We start from the raw sequence: 20,183 nt of genomic DNA, 5'->3' as shown, positions 1-20,183 counted from the left end.
AAAGTGCGCAAAGAAGGCAGGACGCTTGGGTAGCTCATGTAGCATTAATTTATGATGTTTACCCTATTTTTGGTGCGCTCAAGTGCAAAGGACCTATGCTCGACCACTGCATGACAAAGTAAAGACCCAAACGACGGCAGAATTTGTTCATTCTTGTGCCAACGGTTGATTTGTTACTCAGAAAGGTGCTATTCTCCCATTAAATGGATCCCCTTCATCCAAATCTCACCGTAAATCACCTATGACATCTTCTCACCGGCGCTGTGGCTTCTTCCTCTGGGCGATCCCCTTCTTCTTCCGCGTTGACTTCTTCGGAGATGCCTTTTCGGTGGTTGGTCTAGGGGGCGTTGGCTTCGAGGGAGATGGTGTGGCCCCTTCGCCAGAACGATTCCTAGCCCGTAATGCATATCGGGTCGACATTTCAGCTCCTATGGCTGCTGCCATTGCTGCGTCTGCGTCCATTTGTTGCTGCATACTGAAATCTTCCAGGAATTCAGGGTCTGCGAGGGGCTCAGGGATTAAGGATAGCTCGTTCTCTAGGGTTTTGAATCGATCATAGTCGGGGATACTATGGTCTTCGAAGGCGGGTATTTCCAAAGGGTCTTCGTCCATCCTAGTGTCGTCAGTTCCTTGGAGTAATCCGGATTGTAAACCTGTAATATCCTCATCGCCTGGAGGTTCCAATACGGCAAGCTCCAATTCTGGGATATCCTCATCGGCGAGGGTTTCCTCTTCGATAGGCTGTAAATCTGGAACATCCTCGCCGGCCTTGGGTACCACTTCGGCAAGTTGCAATTCCGGAATATCCTCACCGACGGGGGTTTCCTCTTCAACAGGCTGAAATTCCTCATCGGCAGGAGCTTCCTCATTGACAGGGAGAACCTTATGTGTACCGTCTTCGAGGACGCTGATGATAGTGTAGACGTCTCCTTCACCTTTTGTCTCATCTTATATACCCAGTCAGCATTGAAAATCTCCTCAAAAAAAGATATGTCGGGGCTTACCTTGTTCGGTTGGCACATCTTTCAGCCACATAGCGTACTCAACAATCTCGACCCGAGCAGCGAAGTCGTCATACTCTAGACCGGGCTCCAGTCCCCCCTCGGGGACTCGCACATCCGATGCAACTTTGAACACATGTTCAACTCTCTCGGAATTCACCACGCCTTCTGCAAAATCTAGAAAGGCATCCAGGTGCTTTGTCTCGCCCTTGAAAGCCAAGCAACGAGCTTCCTGGTCGTAACCCATGAAGTTGATATCCACAGGGTTAGGATAATCTAGATTTCGGACTTGGATGGCACTGATTTTGTTGTCGGGCTCCTCGCGCTTTGCGCGTACTATGATCCACTTGCTGTAGATGAGCTGTAGGTGCAATTTCGAGGGAAGGGGCGAACCGCAGCCCAAAGCGCCATCCCGATACTGCTTCCAAAGACGTTCGATAACTTTGTGACGATTTTGGTCGACTCGCTGCATTAGTTTTGAGAATTTTTGAATATCTGTTCCTTTCATTATTGTGAAAACCCCAGGGATGGGCGGACAGATGGATAGTCTAAGGGGCCAGAAGGAAAGGGGCAAAAGAGTGAAGAAATGTTTTTGGGCAAGAATTTGAGGTCCTCAGGCGGTCTGTGCCTTTTAAAGATGAAATCAAGTGATTTTTCTAGGCGCAATGGGACAGTGATGGAGCCAGAACTCATTGCTCACAGCTGGCGGCCAGCTGTCAACGGGTGACTGCCGTCTGCCACGGGCTGAGGCACTGCTCCTTCCTCACTCTTCCCCCCTGCATCTTTCTGGAAAATGCCTGTGGGAAGCAGCATCCAGTACGGTAGGCCCTGAATCAGATATCTGGGTCCTTCCATAACGGTTTGCTGCGTCGGTGTGACCGAGGTGGCAGCTTTCTCGGTTGAGTTTTATTGGTCTTGGGGATGATGTTTCGTGGCGGGTCAAGTCTCGCCCTTTCAAACTTAACAGCATGTTTCCCCTCAAGTTATGGAAGACTTCCATCGAGGGTTTTGACATTCCGAATTTTCCAAATATCGTCTTAATTTTTCGGGCATTGGCTCTGTCAGCGGCCTTTGGGAGGCGTTTGTCATTTGATATGTGCAACCTTGTCACTCTAGACGTATGGGATGACGGGAGGATAGGGCTTCTGGCATTCGACACCCACGTCCCATCAGCAAACGATGACGTTGGCTTGCCAAACAGGCATCGCAGTACTCCTGCTATGGCATAAGCTCATAACTATTTACCACGAATTTCGTTGGATAATATAGTGGTTAGGCTGTGGCGATTGCTTATCCAAGTACTCCGTAATAAGCTTCAATTGAGGGCGCAAATGCCCCGCGCCCCTCATACACGTTGCATCATCGCGGAACCTAGCAATGAGGCCGTTTGCGACCACAAAAATACGTACCTCGGACATGATTCAGTACCGCCCTCTCATCCGATTATCTACCTACTTAGGTAGTTAGCTATCTGCGAGAGCAATTAAGACTAAATATCTCTCAATCCTACTTGCTATACTTGACGTCTCTTCTACTAGAACCAGACGAAGATCGTTGCTCAATTGACCATGGCTCAAATGGAAGAGCTTCCTCCTGAGATTCTCTCCATGATACTCTCGTATCTGGATACCGACCCCCCATTCCCTCAGCTAGTCCACGACTACCCAGAACTGATCGTCACCCACTATGGCTTTCCCATCGGACCACACGTCGATAGCAGCCTGTTAGAGGCTTCAGCAGTCAGCCATAGGTGGCGCCAGATCTGCCTCCCTATGCTCCTCCGCCACATGAAGTGGAATCTCCAAGCAAGGTCCTCCTACAATGACCAAGGAGAGCCGGATCAGGGCCTTCTAAACTTCCTGCGCGATCAAGACAGCGATTGCATTTCCGCCATTGTCGAGGGTCTCACTGTCATTGCCCTCGAAAATCCTTGGCCTTGTGACGTCTTCAAGCCACCAGACAACCTCCTCGAACGCACCAAAAAGACCTGGTCCTCCATCTTCTCCATCATCGATCCTCGTCGCGTCACGTTCATCGGGGACCCGTCTGTTATAGCGATCCTCATCGGCCTTGGCCCCCTACCCGGCGCAGCCTGGTGGATGTTCGACCTCTCAAAGCAGGTCCTGCAACTCTCCCGTTCCTCACGCTTGCAACCGCAACCACTTCCCTCAAAATCACCCTCGGGGCCAGACATCTTTTCTCTCCGCCCGTGGACTGAATTCCTCCTCAACGAAGGCTCCTTTCTTGAGAATTACACCACCTACGAGTACCACGAGAACTTCCCGCCCTGCTTCTTGGAGAAGATATTTGGGGCGTACCCCGATCCCCCTCCTCTCCCTCATCTTGAAAAGTTCTCTTACATTTCCATCTTCCCCACGGGTGCTCACATCAAACACGCGGTCATCCCGTTCATCCCTGGCGTCCCAACCCTCTACATGCAGATGGCGCCCCGCTTCCTGGACTTCTCGCGCATGCTGGGCAAGTCACAGATGGGCCACCTCGACCTGAATGATCCCTGGATGGAAGGTCATGATGCCGCCGTGGCCATCCGTCTGGCCCTCTTCGACAAGGATCACAGGCTTGCGGATACTTGGAAGCACGTGCGTCGGTTCGAGACGGACGGCGAGCATAGCAGGACTCTATTCGACACCGTGAGAGAGGGCATAGTCGACGGGTCCATAAGTGATGTAAATTACAGGGAATGGCGCGTGCTGGAGGATTCCATCCATGGGGACATCCTAGTTCGAAGCCACCGCCATCAATAAAAGGTATGTGTGTTGATAGAAGACAACTACTAGTACAATATCACGTATGTGTCTCAAAGAGGGGGTCATTTAAAGTGGTATTGAGGGAACAACCAAACATGGCTCGTTCACCCTCATGTATATCGCGACGAGCTGGTAGTCCAAACATGGCACCCCAGTCTATAATGTTCGTGCATACGTCCCGAAAATCCCAAAGCAAGGTAACGGAGCTTCACATAGTGAAATCGAAATAAATCTTCATCGCCCCAGAACGCCAAGCCCGGAAAGAATTCTCCCGCATTAATCTAATCATCGTTGCTGCTCGCATCGCCCTCGAGATCGCTATCTGTTAGATCCACTGCCAGCTTCTGCGCCTCGTGCTCCTTCATCTCGCGGTACGTACTCCAGCTCAGCCCCACGAACGCAATGGTGATCATAGTTCCGCCAATGATGGCCGCCCAGCTGAGCGGATCCCCCGTGATGAACCAGTCGGCAAGGGCAACGATGAAGATGGTCAGCAGGGCGGCGACCGAGGACAGCACGGGAGATGTGAGGGAGATGAGGACGAGGAAAGATCCGCTGAATGTGGCATTGGCAAGCACGGCGGCCAGGACAAGCCATCCGGTTGAGGCGTTGGGAAGCTCAAACCGTTCAATGTTAAGCCAGTGGAGGATAGGTAGGGGGATCCAGAGGACGGTGAGGGTGAAGAGACCAATGAGCGAGCCGAATGTGTTGGCAAAGACAACGCCACGGCCGGGGGACACACCCTCCGGGGGGCAGGCGTAGCGCTTGTATAGCACCTCGTACAATCCATACAGCACCGATCCGAAACCGATAACAATGTTCCCGACGAACCGGCTACCCATGGTGGTATCACCCTCGCCGCCTTCGGCGGAGGTCCCCTTGGAGTCGCCATACGCCACAACCAGGACACCCGCGATGGCGATCAGGACAGCGATAGACTTGTCAATGCGGAGGGGCTCGCGCAGAAGCGGAACAGAGAAGACGTAGGCAAAGAAGGCGGAGCAATTGTAGATGGCTGTCAGGTCAGACGGCGTGGTCAGGGCGACCGCGATATACCAGCTAAGGCCAGCCACGGTGAGCGCGGTGGTTACAATAGCCGTGAACTTGATCATGTAGCGAATTGGGTGCGAGTTGTGCTGCACCCACGGCCTGTGGACGTCCAGCGACCGGGTCTCAACCATCGTAGCCGTCATCTTGAGCGACTCGAGATGCTTCTTCAGGAATACAGACCAGGACAGATGCGTCTTCTGCGTCCGCAGGACCAGCAGCTGCGCCGGCCACAGGACGATCCATGAGCTGTGGGTGAAGTACATCATGCAGTAGGCCTTGCCCCAGCCCAGATCGTGTTGGATGTACGCGCTGAGCTCCGTCTGCACGCAGAATGCGATCAGACTGATGACGAGGAAGAAGGCGGCGTACGTGTACTTCTTCTTGGCCACGTTCTCGGCGGCCACCTCCCGCGGGCTGCGGCTGCGCATTGTCGATCGCCTGCTAAATGTCGATGGATGGCGCTGCGACGTTGGCGGTCGGTGCGAGTCCTCGCCGTGGCTGTTCCTAGGTCCATCGTACAGGCGCTCCGTCATGCTCTGGCGCCCACGCTCCTCCTCGCCATCTCCATCCTCGGCCTTGTATAGTAACGGTGTTTCAGAGCGGCCGTCTGTAGGACGAGGGTAGCTCGGGCGGCGGGCATCGGGATTCGCCATGTTGTCAACTGTGTTCGGGGGACGTTACAATGTCAAGGACGAAATCGCCGTTCGGAGGGCTGGTCCTGGGGCCAGGTTCGCCAGCAGTTCTTGATTTGCCGTTGGCGCCTGGTTCGAGAGTCGAGCATGTGGCGACGTCTAATTAATGATGAGACAGTGTCCCGAGGGTCCGTACGGGGGTGTCAATGAGGTTGCTATCCTAAGGAGATGCTCGTCAAGTCGTGCGTCGTGGGAAGATTGGTCATAAAAAAATTAAACCACATCTAAGTTCGGGAGGCGAGACGTTTAGGAAGAGGCGCCGCCCACAACGTGAAGGAGCCCCTAGTTACTTGTAATATTAGTACCGACGATGTGAACCGTCTGTTGGATGACGGATGGTTGCGGGAACACGCAACCTTAATCTCACTGGACGCTTTGGATAGTGGCTTCCATAGGTGGCTCCTATAGCGCCATCTGACTGGCTCAGGCCCAGTGCTTCGGGCCGGGACCGTCGGGCGCGCGCCCCTGGCAGCCTGGCCTGGCCACCTCCAGCAGGCGGTGAGGCACTGGGGGGCGCTGGAAAGTGCTGAGCGGGAGCCACTGAGGCGCCGAGCCAGCGCCCTGGATCACTGACTCAGCATGGAGGCCACCGTCACCAGTTGTGCGTGATCCCCAGGCGCCTTGGCCAAACGTCAGCTGACGAAAAGCGGCATCAACAGTGGACGTCACCTGGGACTCCGAGGGGCGGGAGTACCTTGGAAAAGATTGTCTTTCATCCGCAACATGAGTCTCAAATCACTACGTACGGATAGTACTGGCTACTCCCAATGACAGATTGCCAGCGCACCGAAGGTTCCCCTACTCGTCGACCAAGAATCTACTTCCCCACGCCGGAAACTTACTTTGCGCCCTCGCCAAACAGCGCCTTCTGCGTGTCGTACGAGTACACCAGGTCGCCGTGCCAGTAGTTGGGTGAGTCTTCCTTGGCGATGTGCCACGCCTCGTCCAGCGACGCGACCACGTCATCCGGCAGAGGGCCCTTTTCGAGGTTGTCAAGGTTGCTCTCAAGCTGAGCAACGCTTGAGATGCCAATCAGAATGCCGTCGTTGCCGTCCTTGATCTTCAGCGCGGAGTGGTGCACCACCCACCGCAGAGCCGTCTCAATCATGCTCAGCCCGTGCTTCTCTGTGGCCTGCTCCATGACCTGCAGCGCCTTGAAGGTGCTCTCGCGGAAGTACCGGTCACGGTAGTTTGCGCCCTGGGCTGAGCTCGTGTTGGAGAACCGCCCGCTCTCAGGCACCAGGTCCTTAGACTTGATCTTTCCCGAGAAGAGCCCTCCGGCAAGAGGGTTGTACACGACAATGTCGAGGCCGTAGCGCCGGCAGGCGACAAACAGCTCCGCCTCGATGTTGCGTGTGATGCAGTTATACATGCCCTGGTACACCGTCGGGCGCACCCAGCCATTGTACTTGCAGGTCATGACGATCTCCGCCACCTCGAAGGCGGCGAAGTTGCTGATGCCAAAACGGACAAACTTGCCAGCCTTGTGAAGCTTGTCGATGGCCTCAAGCGTCTCTGCGAACGGCACAGCACGATCCGCGCGGTGCAGGTACAGGAGCTTTGATGAGTCGAGTCAGCTAGTGGTTCATTCTAATGAAGAGGCAGCAATTTTAGAGGGCTTACATCTATACAGTCGGTCCCCAGATTCGCCAAGCTGGACTCGACAGATGCAATGACATTCTCAGCTGAGTTGTCGCCGGGCTTGGACGGATACTGGACTTTGGTGGCCAAGGTGAGTCCTCTGTCCTTCCATCCGGCCTCGCGAGTGAAGACCTCCTGCTTCCTACCGACATACGTTGGTGCCGTGTCGACCTCATTGTAGCCCCTAGCCTGGAAGACGTCGAGAGCCTTCTGGAAGGTGTCGATGCTTGTGATTCGAGCGCCATCCGCCTCATTGGGTCCAAAGGTCATGAGACCCAGGATGATGCGGTTGGTCAGCTTGCTCGCGACGAGAGGCATATTGGCACTGGTACTAGAGTGACGGAAGATGAAAGGTGTGTACTTGTGGAAGCCTCTAGTGGGGATCTCGATACTTTAATAAGTGAGGTAATACTAAGGTATCTCGCAACAAAGGTATAGCGGAGATGCGTCACCCTTAACTCCGTTAGGAAAGCGCGAGTCCGTCTCGGGACGGCTCTTATTTCGTATTGATAGCTAAATTCAGCTATGATCTAAGCCCATGACCATTGTCTTTCACCATCGATGAAACTGCACAAAGGCGCACTTGTCAATGGCGCCATCCAACCGTTTTACGAGTTCGCAATACGTGTTTATGAATTGGGCGGGGTAAGCTTCTTAGCATTACAAAGCGCCTACTTAGCCAAGTGCTTTGGTACTTATCGGCGATAAAGTGACCGCGGTACTAAGAGAATCGGGTTTGCTGAAAACGGGCATTTAGTTTAGGGTAGCTGACAATGCCTCTACCGTTCAACGATTACTCCGTAGACGGCACCGCAATGTGCCTCAAGGCCAGGGGGGCTAAGTGACAATGCATCATGTGTGATATGGAGCTGGCAACTACCACACTTAAGAATATTAATAAATGCCTACCTAGGTAGCAATGAAACTGTGATGCTAGTTCCTTGCTCAAGTAAGGTAGGTACAAAGCATGGCGCGTGCGATGATGGTCGGTGGAACCACGGCTAATCCCCGTCCAACGCGACTGGGTCGCCAGCTCCCGTCAAGGGTTCTGAAATTGAAGATGCAAAGGAGCTTTCTCAAGTAGCGACACACTCTCTATCGGCGGAACGCGAGCTCTAAAAATGCTCTGGTAGAGCCCCATGCTCGCCATACCACCAATTGGCCACCGGCCGCTCACATCTCCCAGGCACCTGACCCTATAGGTGCTATCATCATGAGGGCAAATTTCGCCCGCCATGCTCGGCACCTCGTCGTCCGCCGCGCCAACCCACCGCCCTCCTGCGCCCTCTACGCTGCCCCGGCTCGAAGGCGACCGATCACGCGACAAGTAGGCTGCCGAACATTTGAGCGAACCTTTCTCAACATACTCTTCAAGAAGGCGCCGCGGGAGATTCGCCAGCCAGAGTATGAGCCGGGATGGATGCAGATCATGGTCTGGCGCAGTCGCATGCTCGACAAGCTGCGCCCACCGACGCGCAAGGAGCTCATGGCCGCCTGGAGGAAGTTGATAGGGTCCAAGCTCAGAAACAATATTCCTCTCAACAGCACCCAGGCGCTACAATGCCGCCGACTGCTCGAATATCTGACCGAGCCCCTGCCTGCCCACGAGAACGTCAAGAAGCTGTCGACCGCCGACTTGGCCATGGCGAGGAAGGTCCTCTTGGAAATCGAGCCTATCGAACGGAGTAAGGAGCATCTTGGTCTCGCCAGGGCATTGAATACGGCGTTGCTCACGGCCGACATTGATGGAAGGCCTGGGGAGCCAGAGCTGCTCTGGAGTCACCTGGTCCAGGCTATGTCTCGGTTTGGCAGCTCACAAGAGGCCCTCAAGGAGTTCTACGCCAAATTCGGCGACCCGATCTATACGGAATATACTATCGGTGATGGACGAGTCCTCGAGGACGTCGCTCGCGGCCTTGCATACGAAGGCCACGAGAAAGAGCTTGTCGAACTTGTCGAGTTTGCTGAGCGACACGGTGTCCCATATACTCCGGAACTACAAGAAGTCATCACCGTCTTCTACGCACAAAAAGACCGGGTCCCTGAGACCCAACACTGGTTCACCAAGTCCCTAACGGGTGGACGACATAGCCGGCCCGGAACATACCGCGCCATTGCGTTATTCGCAGTTCGCAATAAACTTGAGGACTGGGCTACGCCATTCCTCTTGGAGCTTGGCCAGTCGCAACCGAGGAAACGGTACTGGGACGCCCTGCTCCAGGCAATGCTATTCGTGGGCATGCGGTTGGAAGAAGTTCAATCCATGATGTCGCACATGGTCGGTCAAAACGGACCTGTGTCCCCAGATACAGCCACCATCAACTCCATGCTCAGGGTTGCCGAACAGACGGTAGACCCCAGGCTGGCGGAGGAGATTCTTGCTACCGCTCTCGCGAAGTCCATTAAGCCGAACGCAGAAACATATCTCATCCTGATATCTATGCATATCGCAGCAGGATCTGTCATTGACGCCAAGGCGGCGTTTGGGGAGCTCCAATTTGCCGGGTCAATGGCTGGCGACAACACGGCGCTATGGAGAGAGTACAGTCAGCTGATGAACAGGTATCTCCTATTCCTCTGTCATCAGCGACCCCCGGACTTCAAACTCATCGTTCAGTTGCTGGAAACTGTCGAAGAAGAGCGGTTACATCTGGAGCCGGAGACGGTCGGCTCTCTGTGCCTGAGGTTCCTCGAGAACGACCAAAGCTTTGACGTGATGGATATACTCTCTGTTCATGCCTTCTTATACAGTGAAGCGCAACGCGACGTTGTGCAGGATGTCTTTGTTAAATTCTGCTGCGACCCCAGCACGAGTACATCCCGCGTATGGGGCGCATACCAACTCCTCCACCAGTTTTTCCAGGATCTGAGCTTCGAGCGGCGCGTTCAACTCCTGGACGCCTTCTTCGAACGCAAGCGACCCGACATGGCCACCCATGTGTTCAGCCACATGCGGCAGCATAGGAATAGGGCATTCCAGCCCGATCTGGATACGTACGTCAAGTGCTTTGAGGGATTCGCGGAGAACCCAGACCGGGACGGCACCGAGCAGGTCCACAACATGCTGAAGATGGACACCCGTGTTCATACAAACACAAAACTGAACACGGCCCTCATGCTCGCCTATGCGGCCGGCGAGAGGCCCCTGAAGGCCCTGGATTTCTGGAACGAGATTACGCAGTCGCCTGAGGGACCGTCGTACTCTAGTCTGGAGGCGGTATTCTGGACGCTGGAGCGGAAATCCGGTGGGGCCAAGATGGCGCGGGAGATCTGGGACAAGATCGAGGCCATGGATATTGAGGTATCGCCATCAATTTTCACTGCGTATGTGGGAGCTATTGCGGCATCAGGAAATGAGAAGGAGGTGCGGAGTCTGATCTTGAAGATGGCGTCCTACACTGGTTCGGAGCCGGATGCAGTGACGTGAGTCCCCCCCCTCCCCCAAGTCGACTTTCCTGCGACGTATACTGACGCCATTTTTACATAGGTTGGGCGTGGCTTTCAACGCGTTACCTGGAGAGAACTTGCAGGCGGGTTTCAAGGAGTGGGCACAGAAGCGGTACCGCGACCAGTGGGCCGAGTTGCAGAAGAAGAGGCGGCGGAAGACAGAGTTTGGCCTGTGCCAGTACAAGCTCGATAGGGTCGTCAAGGCCTAATTGTACAAAAATTGTATTCTACAAGGTACACAATAGAGATAGAAGCTGTTGTACATTATATGTCATGCACGGTAGCATGCTGAATACTACATGGCATTTCCCGTGCTCCTCGACGCCTTGCAGGTAGTGACACCGATGTCCCCCCTGATGCCCCTTATGACGACTGCGGGAAGAATCGACTCCGAAGAACCTCAGGATGGTCGTGCACACTGGGGTAGATGCCCATTCCAATAGCCCGACGAATCATTTTGGACAGCTTGCGCTGGTTCACGGGCCGGAGGCCAGTCTTTGTCGACGGGAGAATCTGGCCAGTCCTGTTTGTATACTCGCCGATCATGGAGAAGTTCTGGTTAACAAGCACATGTCAGCACATTTTTCCCTTCGCTCCAACCTCGCCCCTCGCCCACGGGGGAGAGGGGGACGGGGGCTTCGCTCACCTTGTACATGTCCTGGGGCCGGATGCCTAGCATGTCGACCACGTCGGTCTGGCGCGTCTTCTTGCGGCGGAACTTCTCCATCTCGGCGGGGCTGAGGTCGTGGGGCGCGTAGACGTCGCCGACCTCCCAGCGGCGCGGCATCTCGCGCAGGTAGTCGTTGGCGATCTTCTGCTCGCGCAGGTAGTTGTGCGCGGACTCTAGGGAGGCGGTGTTGTCGGCGCGGCTCTTCTGTTTGTATCGGTTGAAGAGGCGGGAGGCGGTGTCGGCCCGCGGAGACTTGTCGTCGCCCGGCTTCTGGTCGTCGCGGGGGGTTCGGCGGGAGGGCCGGTGGAGGGAGAGGAGGTTGCTGGGGGAGGAGCGGCGGCTGGCGGGTGTCGAGGAGGAGGAAGCAGAGCTGGGCCAGGGCTCGTCGCGGGGAGCAGCGACAGCGGGAGTGGAGGAGAAGGCGCGCATACCAAGGGACTGAACTGAGCCGCGCAGGGCGCTCAGCATTGGTAGCCGGGGAGGCATGGCTGGATGAATTGGGCCGGTTGTGATGAGGATTGCGAAGGAGACGGCTTGCTGTTACTGTTGCTGTGCTATGGCTGGGAGTTTTTCCATGGGCTCGGAGGCGGAATGTTCCGTTCGGGGGTCCAAACTGCTCCACCAACATTGGCGCTGGGCCCCACCAAGATTTTTTGATCTCGAAGAAACCAAACCAAGCCAGCACAACGAAACCCGGACACTCGCTTTCCAACACAGTCTCTTCAATCCGACTTATCGAAGCCACCCTTGTTAAAAAAAAAACATAGAAGAGTCTTCACCATGGTCCGCAAACTCAAACATCACGAGCAGAAGCTCCTGCGCAAGGTCGACTTCGTCACCTACAAGTCCGATAACGACCACAGAGACGCCGCCGTCCGCCGAAGATATCATATCCAGCGCCCGGAGGATTACCACTCATACAATCGCATTTGCGGTGTAAGTCATGCGCTCACCGTGTATTTTTTTTTTTTCCCGGCTCAATAACTAACGAGGTTCTAGTCCCTGCGCCAACTCGCCCATCGTCTTTCCCTCCTCCCGCCCGATAATGCGACTCGCCGCAAGCACGAAGAACTCCTTTTGAACAAACTGTACGACATGGGGATCCTGTCGTCCAAGTCTAAGCTGAGCTCCGTCGAGAAGGGCGCCACGGTCAGCGCCTTTGCGCGCAGGCGGCTGCCCGTCGTGATGACGAGGCTGCGCATGGCCCAGACGGTACAGGCGGCGACCAAGATGATTGAGCAGGGCCACGTGCGAGTCGGGACGGAGACGGTCACTGACTCGGCGTACCTGGTGACGAGGACGACCGAGGACTTTGTGACGTGGTCGGTGGGAAGCAAGATCAAGAAGAACATCATGAAGTACCGGGACCAGCTGGACGATTTCGAGCTGCTGTGAGAGCGCTTGGAGGGGTGGGATTGGAACATGAGATGAAATGATACCCAGATGCGCACATGCTACGTGGTGGCCAACAGTGATGGCTATTTAGCCCTCCCGTCACAAGGCGACAGATTGGGAACGACAGGCCGGGGACGGGGACGGCCACAGTGCACGGCACTCGACATTTGCGCCTCCTCACAGATAGAGGCTATCCGAGATATGCTAGTCTAGCATTGATTGGGTTGTTATTTGGATGACGCCTCGGCGCGATATCTGAGCATGGGACATGGGGCCGTGTATGTGGTCAGTGGATGACCTCAACTCTCTTTCCGGAAAGCATTGCGCGGAGTTTAGTTATGGAAGGCTGGAAGCACCCAGGAAACAAAAATTTGGTCTATAGAGGAATACACACCATACCCTCTACCCCTACGATGTTTCTCAGCTGTGGCGGGGATAGGGAGGGGGTCCTCGCGATACATGACATGCCCACATGGAGATTGGTGAGGACGGAGAACGATAACCGTCTACCCCACGAATCCAACTGGAAACACCATGGAGTATTACCACTACGGAGTAGTATCCACGAGGATCATAAACGTTAGATCGCTACAACCTTTGATTCCTATTATTGTATATGGGAGTAATAGGGAATTTACATGATTTATCAGCTATAGACGAAATCGCAATATTATCCGAGTTTTTACTATCTTATAGCGGTGATGGGAAGATTAGGTGGCGGAAGTCACCCCTGCGTAAAAAAAAAAAAAAAAATTATGATCCTTGTGGATATTGTATCTGGATGTGGAAATCCCCGAGGGCTAACTAAAGAACATGGTAGGAGCCTTGGACGACACTGGTACTGTTATCTCTATTCTTGACGTTGAAGATCTGCGATTATCATGGGCCATCCTGGTGTCTCCGAGACCCCGACTCCCATAGCTATTGGTGCGAGGTATGGTGCCTGGTCCCTGGCTACGGATTACGGCCTTTTTGCGGTGTCAATATTATCATTATTCAGCCCTTTTGCACCGCAAATTTGTGTTTTGTCAGCTTGGCAGGGCCATTATTGCCACAATTGGCTCATCGAGGTTCGAGGCCGTATAATTCTCCACTTCACTCAAGTTCCGGAGTTGCGGACCACAGAGTACACTATTTGTCTCGCTCCCCAAGGCAAGCATTTTCCGCCCAGGGGTGTACATTTACACCCACTTGCCCCTCTGGAACTGTCCATGATGACAATTCCACGGAGGGGCTCTGAGAAATTCCCCTCGGGTGACAGTCAGAATTATTATTATATATCTGAGGTGCGCGGCCCTGGTCTTATAGTCGCTCTCCCGTAGACATCTCATCCTCCATCCCATCCCTTCTCTCCAATACCCATTACTACAATATAGGGAACATATTATAATACATAATTGCCCACCATGGTCGTTATCAAAGATACCCTCGAATACACTCCCATCGACCCCAACTTCAAGCCGCTGCCCAAGTATGGCCACCTCAGCGAGCTGGACCCCCTCTTCGTCCAGTTCCAGCCCACCATTGACGAATCCACCGAGAAAATATGGACGCCCTCTTTCACGCTCGACGAGTTCCGCGCTCTTTGGAAAGGCGAGACACCCGGCCCTCCAGGCTGCCCCACGGAAGGCGAGGACGTCGTGACAGAGACGCGCACCATCACGGTGCGCGACGGCGCTCAGATCGAGGTCAAGGTGTACTCGGCCAAGGACAAGAAGCCCGGCTCGGCGCTCATGATGCGGTACCACGGTGGCGGCTTTGTTGTCGGTGGACACGGCCTGGAACATCCCGAGAACGTCATGATTGCGGCCAAGACGAACACGGTGGTTGTGAGTGTGGATTACCGCATGTAAGTTGGGGACGTCTAAAAGCTCAGGGGGTTCCGAGGGGTTGCTGACCGGGTGCAAATGAAGGGCCCCAGATTTCCGATTCCCGATTCCTGTGAATGACTGCTTCGACGCGCTGAAATGGGTAAGCTTTGGGATGAGGTACTCGCAACTTGGAGAAATAGGCTCACCGTTATCAGGCCAAGGAGAACGCCGCTTCGCTGGGAGCGGACCCGAACAAGATCCTCATCAACGGCGGTAGCGCGGGAGGCAGCCTTGTAAGTAAATACCGTGTGTACGCGGAAGTAAACCAGAATACATGCTGACGAAGGCGGTGCTTCAGGCTAGTGTCGTCGTCATCATGGCCCGCGACGAGGGCATCACGGGCGTCGTTGGCCAGATCCTGTCGTTCCCCGTGACAGTACACCCCAAGTTCGCGCCCAAGGACAAGTACGAGTTTGGCAGCTACCAGCAGAACCGTGATGCCAGCATCATAACCTCCTTGCGCCTCGAGTGGTTCCTCGACCAGTACATGCCCGAGCCGACAGACGACTGGCGCCTGTCGTCGCTGCTGGCGCCATCGCTTAAGAACCTGCCCCCTGCATGTGAGATAAAGCACTCGAATCTTCCAAAGATATATAACATGCTGATATCAATGAATTAGTGGTCACGGCTTGCGGGTGCGACCCCCTCAGAGACGATGCCATGGCGTATGCCGAGAGGCTGCAGGAGGAGGGCGGCGAGGTCGAGCTGGTCACGTTCGCGGGCCTTCCCCATGCCCTCTACCTGCTTCCTCAACATCCGAAGGCGCAAGAATACTACGATAATATTATTGCCTTTACCAAGAAGTTCTCCGGTTAGACAGGAAGCAGGAAGTAGGGAGGGAACGACGGCCAGGCATGCTCTTATCGGGGGCAAGCTGTACCGAGGGATGGAGCCAATGAATGGAATTGCCTATTAGACATAGAATACCAGGCCAATTCAATCATTTGAAGAATTTGACACCACTGGCCGTGGTCAACATGTCCTTCTGGGCTCCCATCGCCCCCATTGCTCCCATTGGCCCACATTGGCTGCTATTGGCGGGATACCCGGGAAGCCGGTGTCAGTAGCCGGCGACGTAGCCGGCCCCACTTCGCCGAACTCGCTTTTCGTGCAAAAGCGGAAAGTCTAGCATATCCTGCGCCCCAGGGCCCCCCCCCCAGAATTCTCATGGGTCATTCCAAACTCTTCTCCACTTCACTCAATCCCGGCTGAAAGAGTAGCATTGTTATCAGAACTCTGTCACCATGTCGGCCTTCGACAAGCTCAAGGACATCCTGGGCCACCTTGTCGAGCCATGGCTCTTCATGGCCATATCGGCGCGCCACATTCCTAGCACTATCGTCTCGCTCGTCTCCAGGCGCCAGTGGCGCACCCTCCTAACTCCCTGGGGCTTCAATGAGGCTCTCTTTGGCAACTTCTGGGCCACCGTCGGGCCCCAGGTCAAGGAGACCGCCGAGCAGCGTGTCGTACCCCTGCTGGAGGGGAGGGTCCGCGACGGCGTCGTGCAGGACAGCGTCGTGAGCCCGCCCGTGAGCGGGAGGGTGATTGAGGTTGGCGCGGGGAGTGGCATGTGGGCGGATGTCTTCGCCAAGATTGCCCTTGGGGAGGAGAAGGATCAGACGCCCGATGGTGATGTGAGGAGGAGGGGTGTCAATCCGGAGAGCGGCTTGACCAAGATCTACGGTGTGGAACCAAACCCCCAGTCGGCTGAGGCGCTGAGGAAGCGCGTCAAGGAAGTTGGTCTCGAGGGCATCTACGAGGTCATCCCCGTCGGCATCGAGTCTCTCAGCGACCCCAATGCCTGGAGCGGTACGACCATCGAGCCCGGCAGCATCGACTGCATCGTCACCGTCATGTGCCTGTGTAGCATTCCCGACCAGCAAGAGAACATCAAGGCCCTATACAAGCTACTCAAGCCGGGTGGTCGGTGGTACGTCTATGAGCACGTCAAGACGGAGCGTGGAGGAATCCTGCTTAGCATCTATCAGCGTAAGTACCGAATCCCCGCGACAACCCCCTCGCTGCTCTGCTGACTCTGTTACAGAATTTGTGAATTTTGTCTGGTCCTTCTTCCTGGGCTCGTGCCGCATCTGCAGACCGACTGGGCCAACCCTGCGCAACGCTGGGCCTTGGTCCGAGATTAACATCGCGCAACCTCCCGGTGAGCCGTCTTATGAGATGATGCCTCATATTTTGGGAACCTTGACCAAATAATTTCATCGTTGGCCATCATGGGTTAGGTGGTAGGATATGTATACGTATATGTATGATTAGAGAAAGAAATCAATGCTTCTTGGGGGTATCTTGTGTCCAGAAATGCAGAACGCCCTTCATAACTCATCATCCTCGTCATCATCTGATAAGAAGATGGATGTCCTCTTCGAAATCCCTTCCAACTTGATCGTCTTCTTCTCGTCCTGTTCATCCTTGAGAGCCGGATCTTCCTTGAGCGTGCTGTCTTTGACATCAGCGTCACCCTCCTCCTTCTTCACCTGTGACTTGAGCCGACTCGGCTCATTCTCTGCCTCTCTCTTCACTGCTTCGTCTTTCGAATCCGCTTCAGAGGTTTCGTTCTTCTTGGGAACTTCTTCACTGATGAGCTTGCTCTCTCTCTTCTGATAAAAGGTATCCAGACAATTCCTCCTCTCCTCCTGCGTCCAGCTCTCAACGACCAGGGCGAAGTCCGTTGCACTGGCAAAGCCAAACTCCCTCGCCATCTCACAAAACTGCCGCAGCTGCACATCCTCGGGGGGGTTGTACTTGCTAAGCAGCGCCTCGTCGTCCTGGACGTCTTTGTCGCTTACGAACAGTGCGTTTTGACCTAGCATGTCGCCCTCGGCGTAGTTCGCCATGGCGGCACGTCGAGAGAGCTGCTCTTCGACCTTGGAGGAGCCAATGACTTCTGAGTTTTCGTGCGTATACTCCACCCCGGCGGACGTTAGGATGGCTTGGACGGCATCAATTCTCGGGACCGTCGCTTTGCGGGCCTCTAGGAGCTGCTTCTGGTCTTTGGCTTTGAGTAGGTCGGCAAGCTGGCTCATGCCTCCATCTCCTTCACCATCCTCCTTCTTAACGACGCCCAGACTTTCGTCTTCCTCTGCGGCCTTTTCCATGTTGACATCGGTAAGGCTGACACCAGCCTTTGCCTCCGCAATGTTTGTCTTATTGACAATGTCGCGGAGGAGGCCGCTGTCGGGGTGATACGTAAAGATGTTGGTGAGGCCGAAGATCTCGCCTTTTCGCTCGGTATCCTGCTGGACACCTCTGAAGTAGCGACGCTCCGATGACGCAGTGTAGCCAATGTTGGCCTGCTGCTGCTTATAAATCTGTCGCGCGTAGACAATCTCCTCCACAGTGCCGAGCGAGATGAGCCGGAACACCTCGACATCTCTTGTCTGGCCAATGCGATAGGCGCGATCTTGGGCCTGCAGATCGTAGGAGGGATTCCAATGGGGATCAACAATGACGACTTTGTTGGCAGATGTAATATTGAGCCCAACACCGCCTGCTTTGGTCGATATAAGGAAGACGAATTGACTTGGGTCAGAGTTAAAATTGTCAACCACCTCCTGACGAGCCTCATAGCTCAGTGAACCGTCAAGATAGCTGACATTGTAGCTCGTGTTGTGGAACAGATGCTGGAGAATCCGGAGCAGCCGCACGCTGTGCGAGAAAATCAGCACCTTGTCCTTGTTGCTATACCAAAACTTGAGCAGCTTCCTAAGGATTTTCCACTTCCCACAGAACTCGGGATTGACCAGGCTCCTAATCTGATCCCTCTGTGAGTAGAGCTCTTTCCATATGTCAGGAACGCAAACTTGGAGCGTCCTAAGCTCCGCCTTCTGCTTTGTGTCAAGGTCCGTCGTCTGTGGAACAAGTAGGGTGAGGTGGTTTGCCAGCTTCTGTAGCACAATCATACTGGGAAAGACGATATTTTGCCACGGAATTCCGCTGGCCAGATTGACCTTGCAACACCACCCTTGGGCATTTCCGTGCTCACAAATGTCGGATATGCCCCGGAGTAGCTCAATATCCTCACTACTGAGGAAGTTCTCGTAGGCTTCGCGCTGTAGGTCCGTGAGGGGACAGAAGACAACTCTATCCGTTTTCTTGGGGAGCTGATGTGCGATCAATGTCTTCATGCGTCGGAGGAAATATCTCGGTAGAAGGTTCTGGACGAGCTTCTGGGCCGTCTGCCTTGCGAGGCTGAGCTGTGCCATTGTCGCCTCATGAGATTGCCCAATTGTCAATGGCCTCGAGACGGTCTCTCTCCACTCTGCCAGTGTTCCAAAATGCCCCGGATTGGTCCATTCAAGGAGAGTCCATAGTTCTTCGTAGCGGTTCTGAATGGCTGTGCCGGTTAGTCCGATCCTGCAGAGGGCATTAACTTCCATCATAGCCTTGGTCGTCTCAGAGGATCGGTCCTTGAGCCGATGACACTCGTCAGCAACGACTGCGTCCCACTTAACCATGTTGATAGAGCTTCGGCTGTTTTTGTACGTATCGTATGTAGTGATCATGACCTCGAGAAGACCCGCGCGAGCCGTCCCAAGCACGTCCTCCTTGTTGGCGCCGTGGAAGAGGTCGACGTGCCACCACCCCCATCGGTTCAACTCATTCCTCCAATTCATTATCAGAGATCCGGGGCAAATGATGAGGATTCGCGGATACCACCGGTCGTTGTGGTAACGCATCTGTCTCATCCTCTTGGCATCACGCTCGTCACCGGTCTTACCAAAGGCGGCCGTCAAGAAGGCGGCCACCTGGACCGTCTTGCCCAGACCCATATCGTCGCCTAATATCGCGCCCTCTTGGTAGACGAATTTACGGTGAAGGAATTTGACGCCCTCCACCTGGTAGTCTCTCAAGTACCGTGCGATGGAGGCGGGGATGAAACCGGCAGACTGTGGGAGCTCGATATCCCTGTACGGCCGCGAGGGTTTGACGCCAGACTTTTCGTCGAATTTTGGACGTTCCTGAAGATCTCCCAACCTCCGCGTTTCGTCAAAGACGATGCTAGTGTAATCGGGCGGCAGCATGAGAGCAGCCTCATGGTGGAGCTTCTTTTTCGCATCGAATTCTCGCCTGCGGTCCTGGACGTACTCTGGAATACCGGACAGCTCCAGATCGCTGTCTACGCCAACGTCTCCATCGGCTTTTATAGTGGTGTGCTTCTTGGTGACTGATTTACGCTTTGCTCTGCGCTTTTTGGGTTTAACGGGGGCAGAGTCCGACTCGTCTGTCCACTGGACCTTTTCCGAGAAATCGGACTCCAACTTGCGCTTCTTTGTGAGTTCCTTTTGAAGGCCACAATCTGATTCAGAGGCCGTACCATCGTCATCGACGAGGTTGATCGCGTGCTTCTGGGCCGAGGCCGCCATTGTGGCCAGAGGTGGGGTGTGAATGGAAGAATCGCGAACTGGATTCACTGGAGACGCGTTGGGGCGCGAGATGAATGACGTGGGTTGGAGCGTTATCACGTGATTATTACAGGCCATATACACTGTGTTAGTTGGGGATTGGGGAGGCATCCACACACTGTACGCAACTCTCCCCGGTCATCATCCTCACCTTCACACCACCCAATCCACCGTTTTCACTCCTGGGTCTAGACTGTGATGATTGCTATAGAATTGCATTTTAGTCGG

The 20,183-nt window shown here is 54.6% G+C and overlaps 10 protein-coding genes across 10 annotated transcripts; 5 read left to right on the top strand and 5 right to left on the bottom strand.

The window, feature by feature from the left end:
• Positions 1-252: 252 nt before the first annotated feature.
• ACO1O0_005117 (uncharacterized protein) lies at positions 253-1,412 on the bottom strand (the record flags this gene model as incomplete). Its single annotated transcript, XM_083194543.1, has 3 exons — positions 253-929; positions 1,005-1,362; positions 1,395-1,412. 3 exons carry the CDS (start codon positions 1,410-1,412, stop codon positions 253-255), a joined length of 1,053 nt encoding a protein of 350 aa, XP_083049456.1.
• A 1,157-nt stretch (positions 1,413-2,569) lies between these two features.
• Positions 2,570-3,766, top strand: ACO1O0_005116 (uncharacterized protein; the record flags this gene model as incomplete). The annotated part of the gene is made up of 1 exon (XM_083194542.1): positions 2,570-3,766. The coding sequence occupies one exon, from the start codon at positions 2,570-2,572 to the stop codon at positions 3,764-3,766; it is 1,197 nt and encodes a 398-aa protein (XP_083049455.1).
• Positions 3,767-4,050: 284 nt separating this feature from the next.
• Positions 4,051-5,472, bottom strand: ACO1O0_005115 (DMT family transporter; the record flags this gene model as incomplete). Its single annotated transcript, XM_083194541.1, has 1 exon — positions 4,051-5,472. The coding sequence occupies one exon, from the start codon at positions 5,470-5,472 to the stop codon at positions 4,051-4,053; it is 1,422 nt and encodes a 473-aa protein (XP_083049454.1).
• An 877-nt stretch (positions 5,473-6,349) lies between these two features.
• ACO1O0_005114 (NADP-dependent oxidoreductase domain-containing protein) lies at positions 6,350-7,470 on the bottom strand (the record flags this gene model as incomplete). Its single annotated transcript, XM_083194540.1, has 2 exons — positions 6,350-7,069; positions 7,135-7,470. The coding sequence occupies 2 exons, from the start codon at positions 7,468-7,470 to the stop codon at positions 6,350-6,352; spliced, it is 1,056 nt and encodes a 351-aa protein (XP_083049453.1).
• Positions 7,471-8,365: 895 nt separating this feature from the next.
• ACO1O0_005113 (uncharacterized protein) lies at positions 8,366-10,808 on the top strand (the record flags this gene model as incomplete). The annotated part of the gene is made up of 2 exons (XM_083194539.1): positions 8,366-10,575; positions 10,640-10,808. 2 exons carry the CDS (start codon positions 8,366-8,368, stop codon positions 10,806-10,808), a joined length of 2,379 nt encoding a protein of 792 aa, XP_083049452.1.
• Positions 10,809-10,962: 154 nt separating this feature from the next.
• ACO1O0_005112 (ribosomal protein S18) lies at positions 10,963-11,755 on the bottom strand (the record flags this gene model as incomplete). The annotated part of the gene is made up of 2 exons (XM_083194538.1): positions 10,963-11,154; positions 11,246-11,755. The coding sequence occupies 2 exons, from the start codon at positions 11,753-11,755 to the stop codon at positions 10,963-10,965; spliced, it is 702 nt and encodes a 233-aa protein (XP_083049451.1).
• A 294-nt stretch (positions 11,756-12,049) lies between these two features.
• imp3 (snoRNA-binding rRNA-processing protein IMP3) lies at positions 12,050-12,664 on the top strand (the record flags this gene model as incomplete). Its single annotated transcript, XM_083194537.1, has 2 exons — positions 12,050-12,205; positions 12,269-12,664. The coding sequence occupies 2 exons, from the start codon at positions 12,050-12,052 to the stop codon at positions 12,662-12,664; spliced, it is 552 nt and encodes a 183-aa protein (XP_083049450.1).
• Positions 12,665-14,070: 1,406 nt separating this feature from the next.
• Positions 14,071-15,351, top strand: ACO1O0_005110 (alpha/beta hydrolase; the record flags this gene model as incomplete). Its single annotated transcript, XM_083194536.1, has 5 exons — positions 14,071-14,513; positions 14,578-14,635; positions 14,691-14,768; positions 14,822-15,095; positions 15,155-15,351. 5 exons carry the CDS (start codon positions 14,071-14,073, stop codon positions 15,349-15,351), a joined length of 1,050 nt encoding a protein of 349 aa, XP_083049449.1.
• Positions 15,352-15,779: 428 nt separating this feature from the next.
• Positions 15,780-16,749, top strand: ACO1O0_005109 (S-adenosyl-L-methionine-dependent methyltransferase; the record flags this gene model as incomplete). The annotated part of the gene is made up of 2 exons (XM_083194535.1): positions 15,780-16,524; positions 16,580-16,749. The coding sequence occupies 2 exons, from the start codon at positions 15,780-15,782 to the stop codon at positions 16,747-16,749; spliced, it is 915 nt and encodes a 304-aa protein (XP_083049448.1).
• Positions 16,750-16,865: 116 nt separating this feature from the next.
• ACO1O0_005108 (P-loop containing nucleoside triphosphate hydrolase protein) lies at positions 16,866-19,916 on the bottom strand (the record flags this gene model as incomplete). Its single annotated transcript, XM_083194534.1, has 1 exon — positions 16,866-19,916. One exon carries the CDS (start codon positions 19,914-19,916, stop codon positions 16,866-16,868), a length of 3,051 nt encoding a protein of 1,016 aa, XP_083049447.1.
• Positions 19,917-20,183: the final 267 nt, after the last annotated feature.

The sequence above is a fragment of the Amphichorda felina genome, assembly GCF_050947745.1.
Source record: "Amphichorda felina strain 45539 chromosome Unknown scaffold_5, whole genome shotgun sequence".
NCBI classification, from domain to species: domain Eukaryota; kingdom Fungi; phylum Ascomycota; class Sordariomycetes; order Hypocreales; family Bionectriaceae; genus Amphichorda; species Amphichorda felina.
This window is presented reverse-complemented; position numbering and strand designations above follow the sequence as displayed.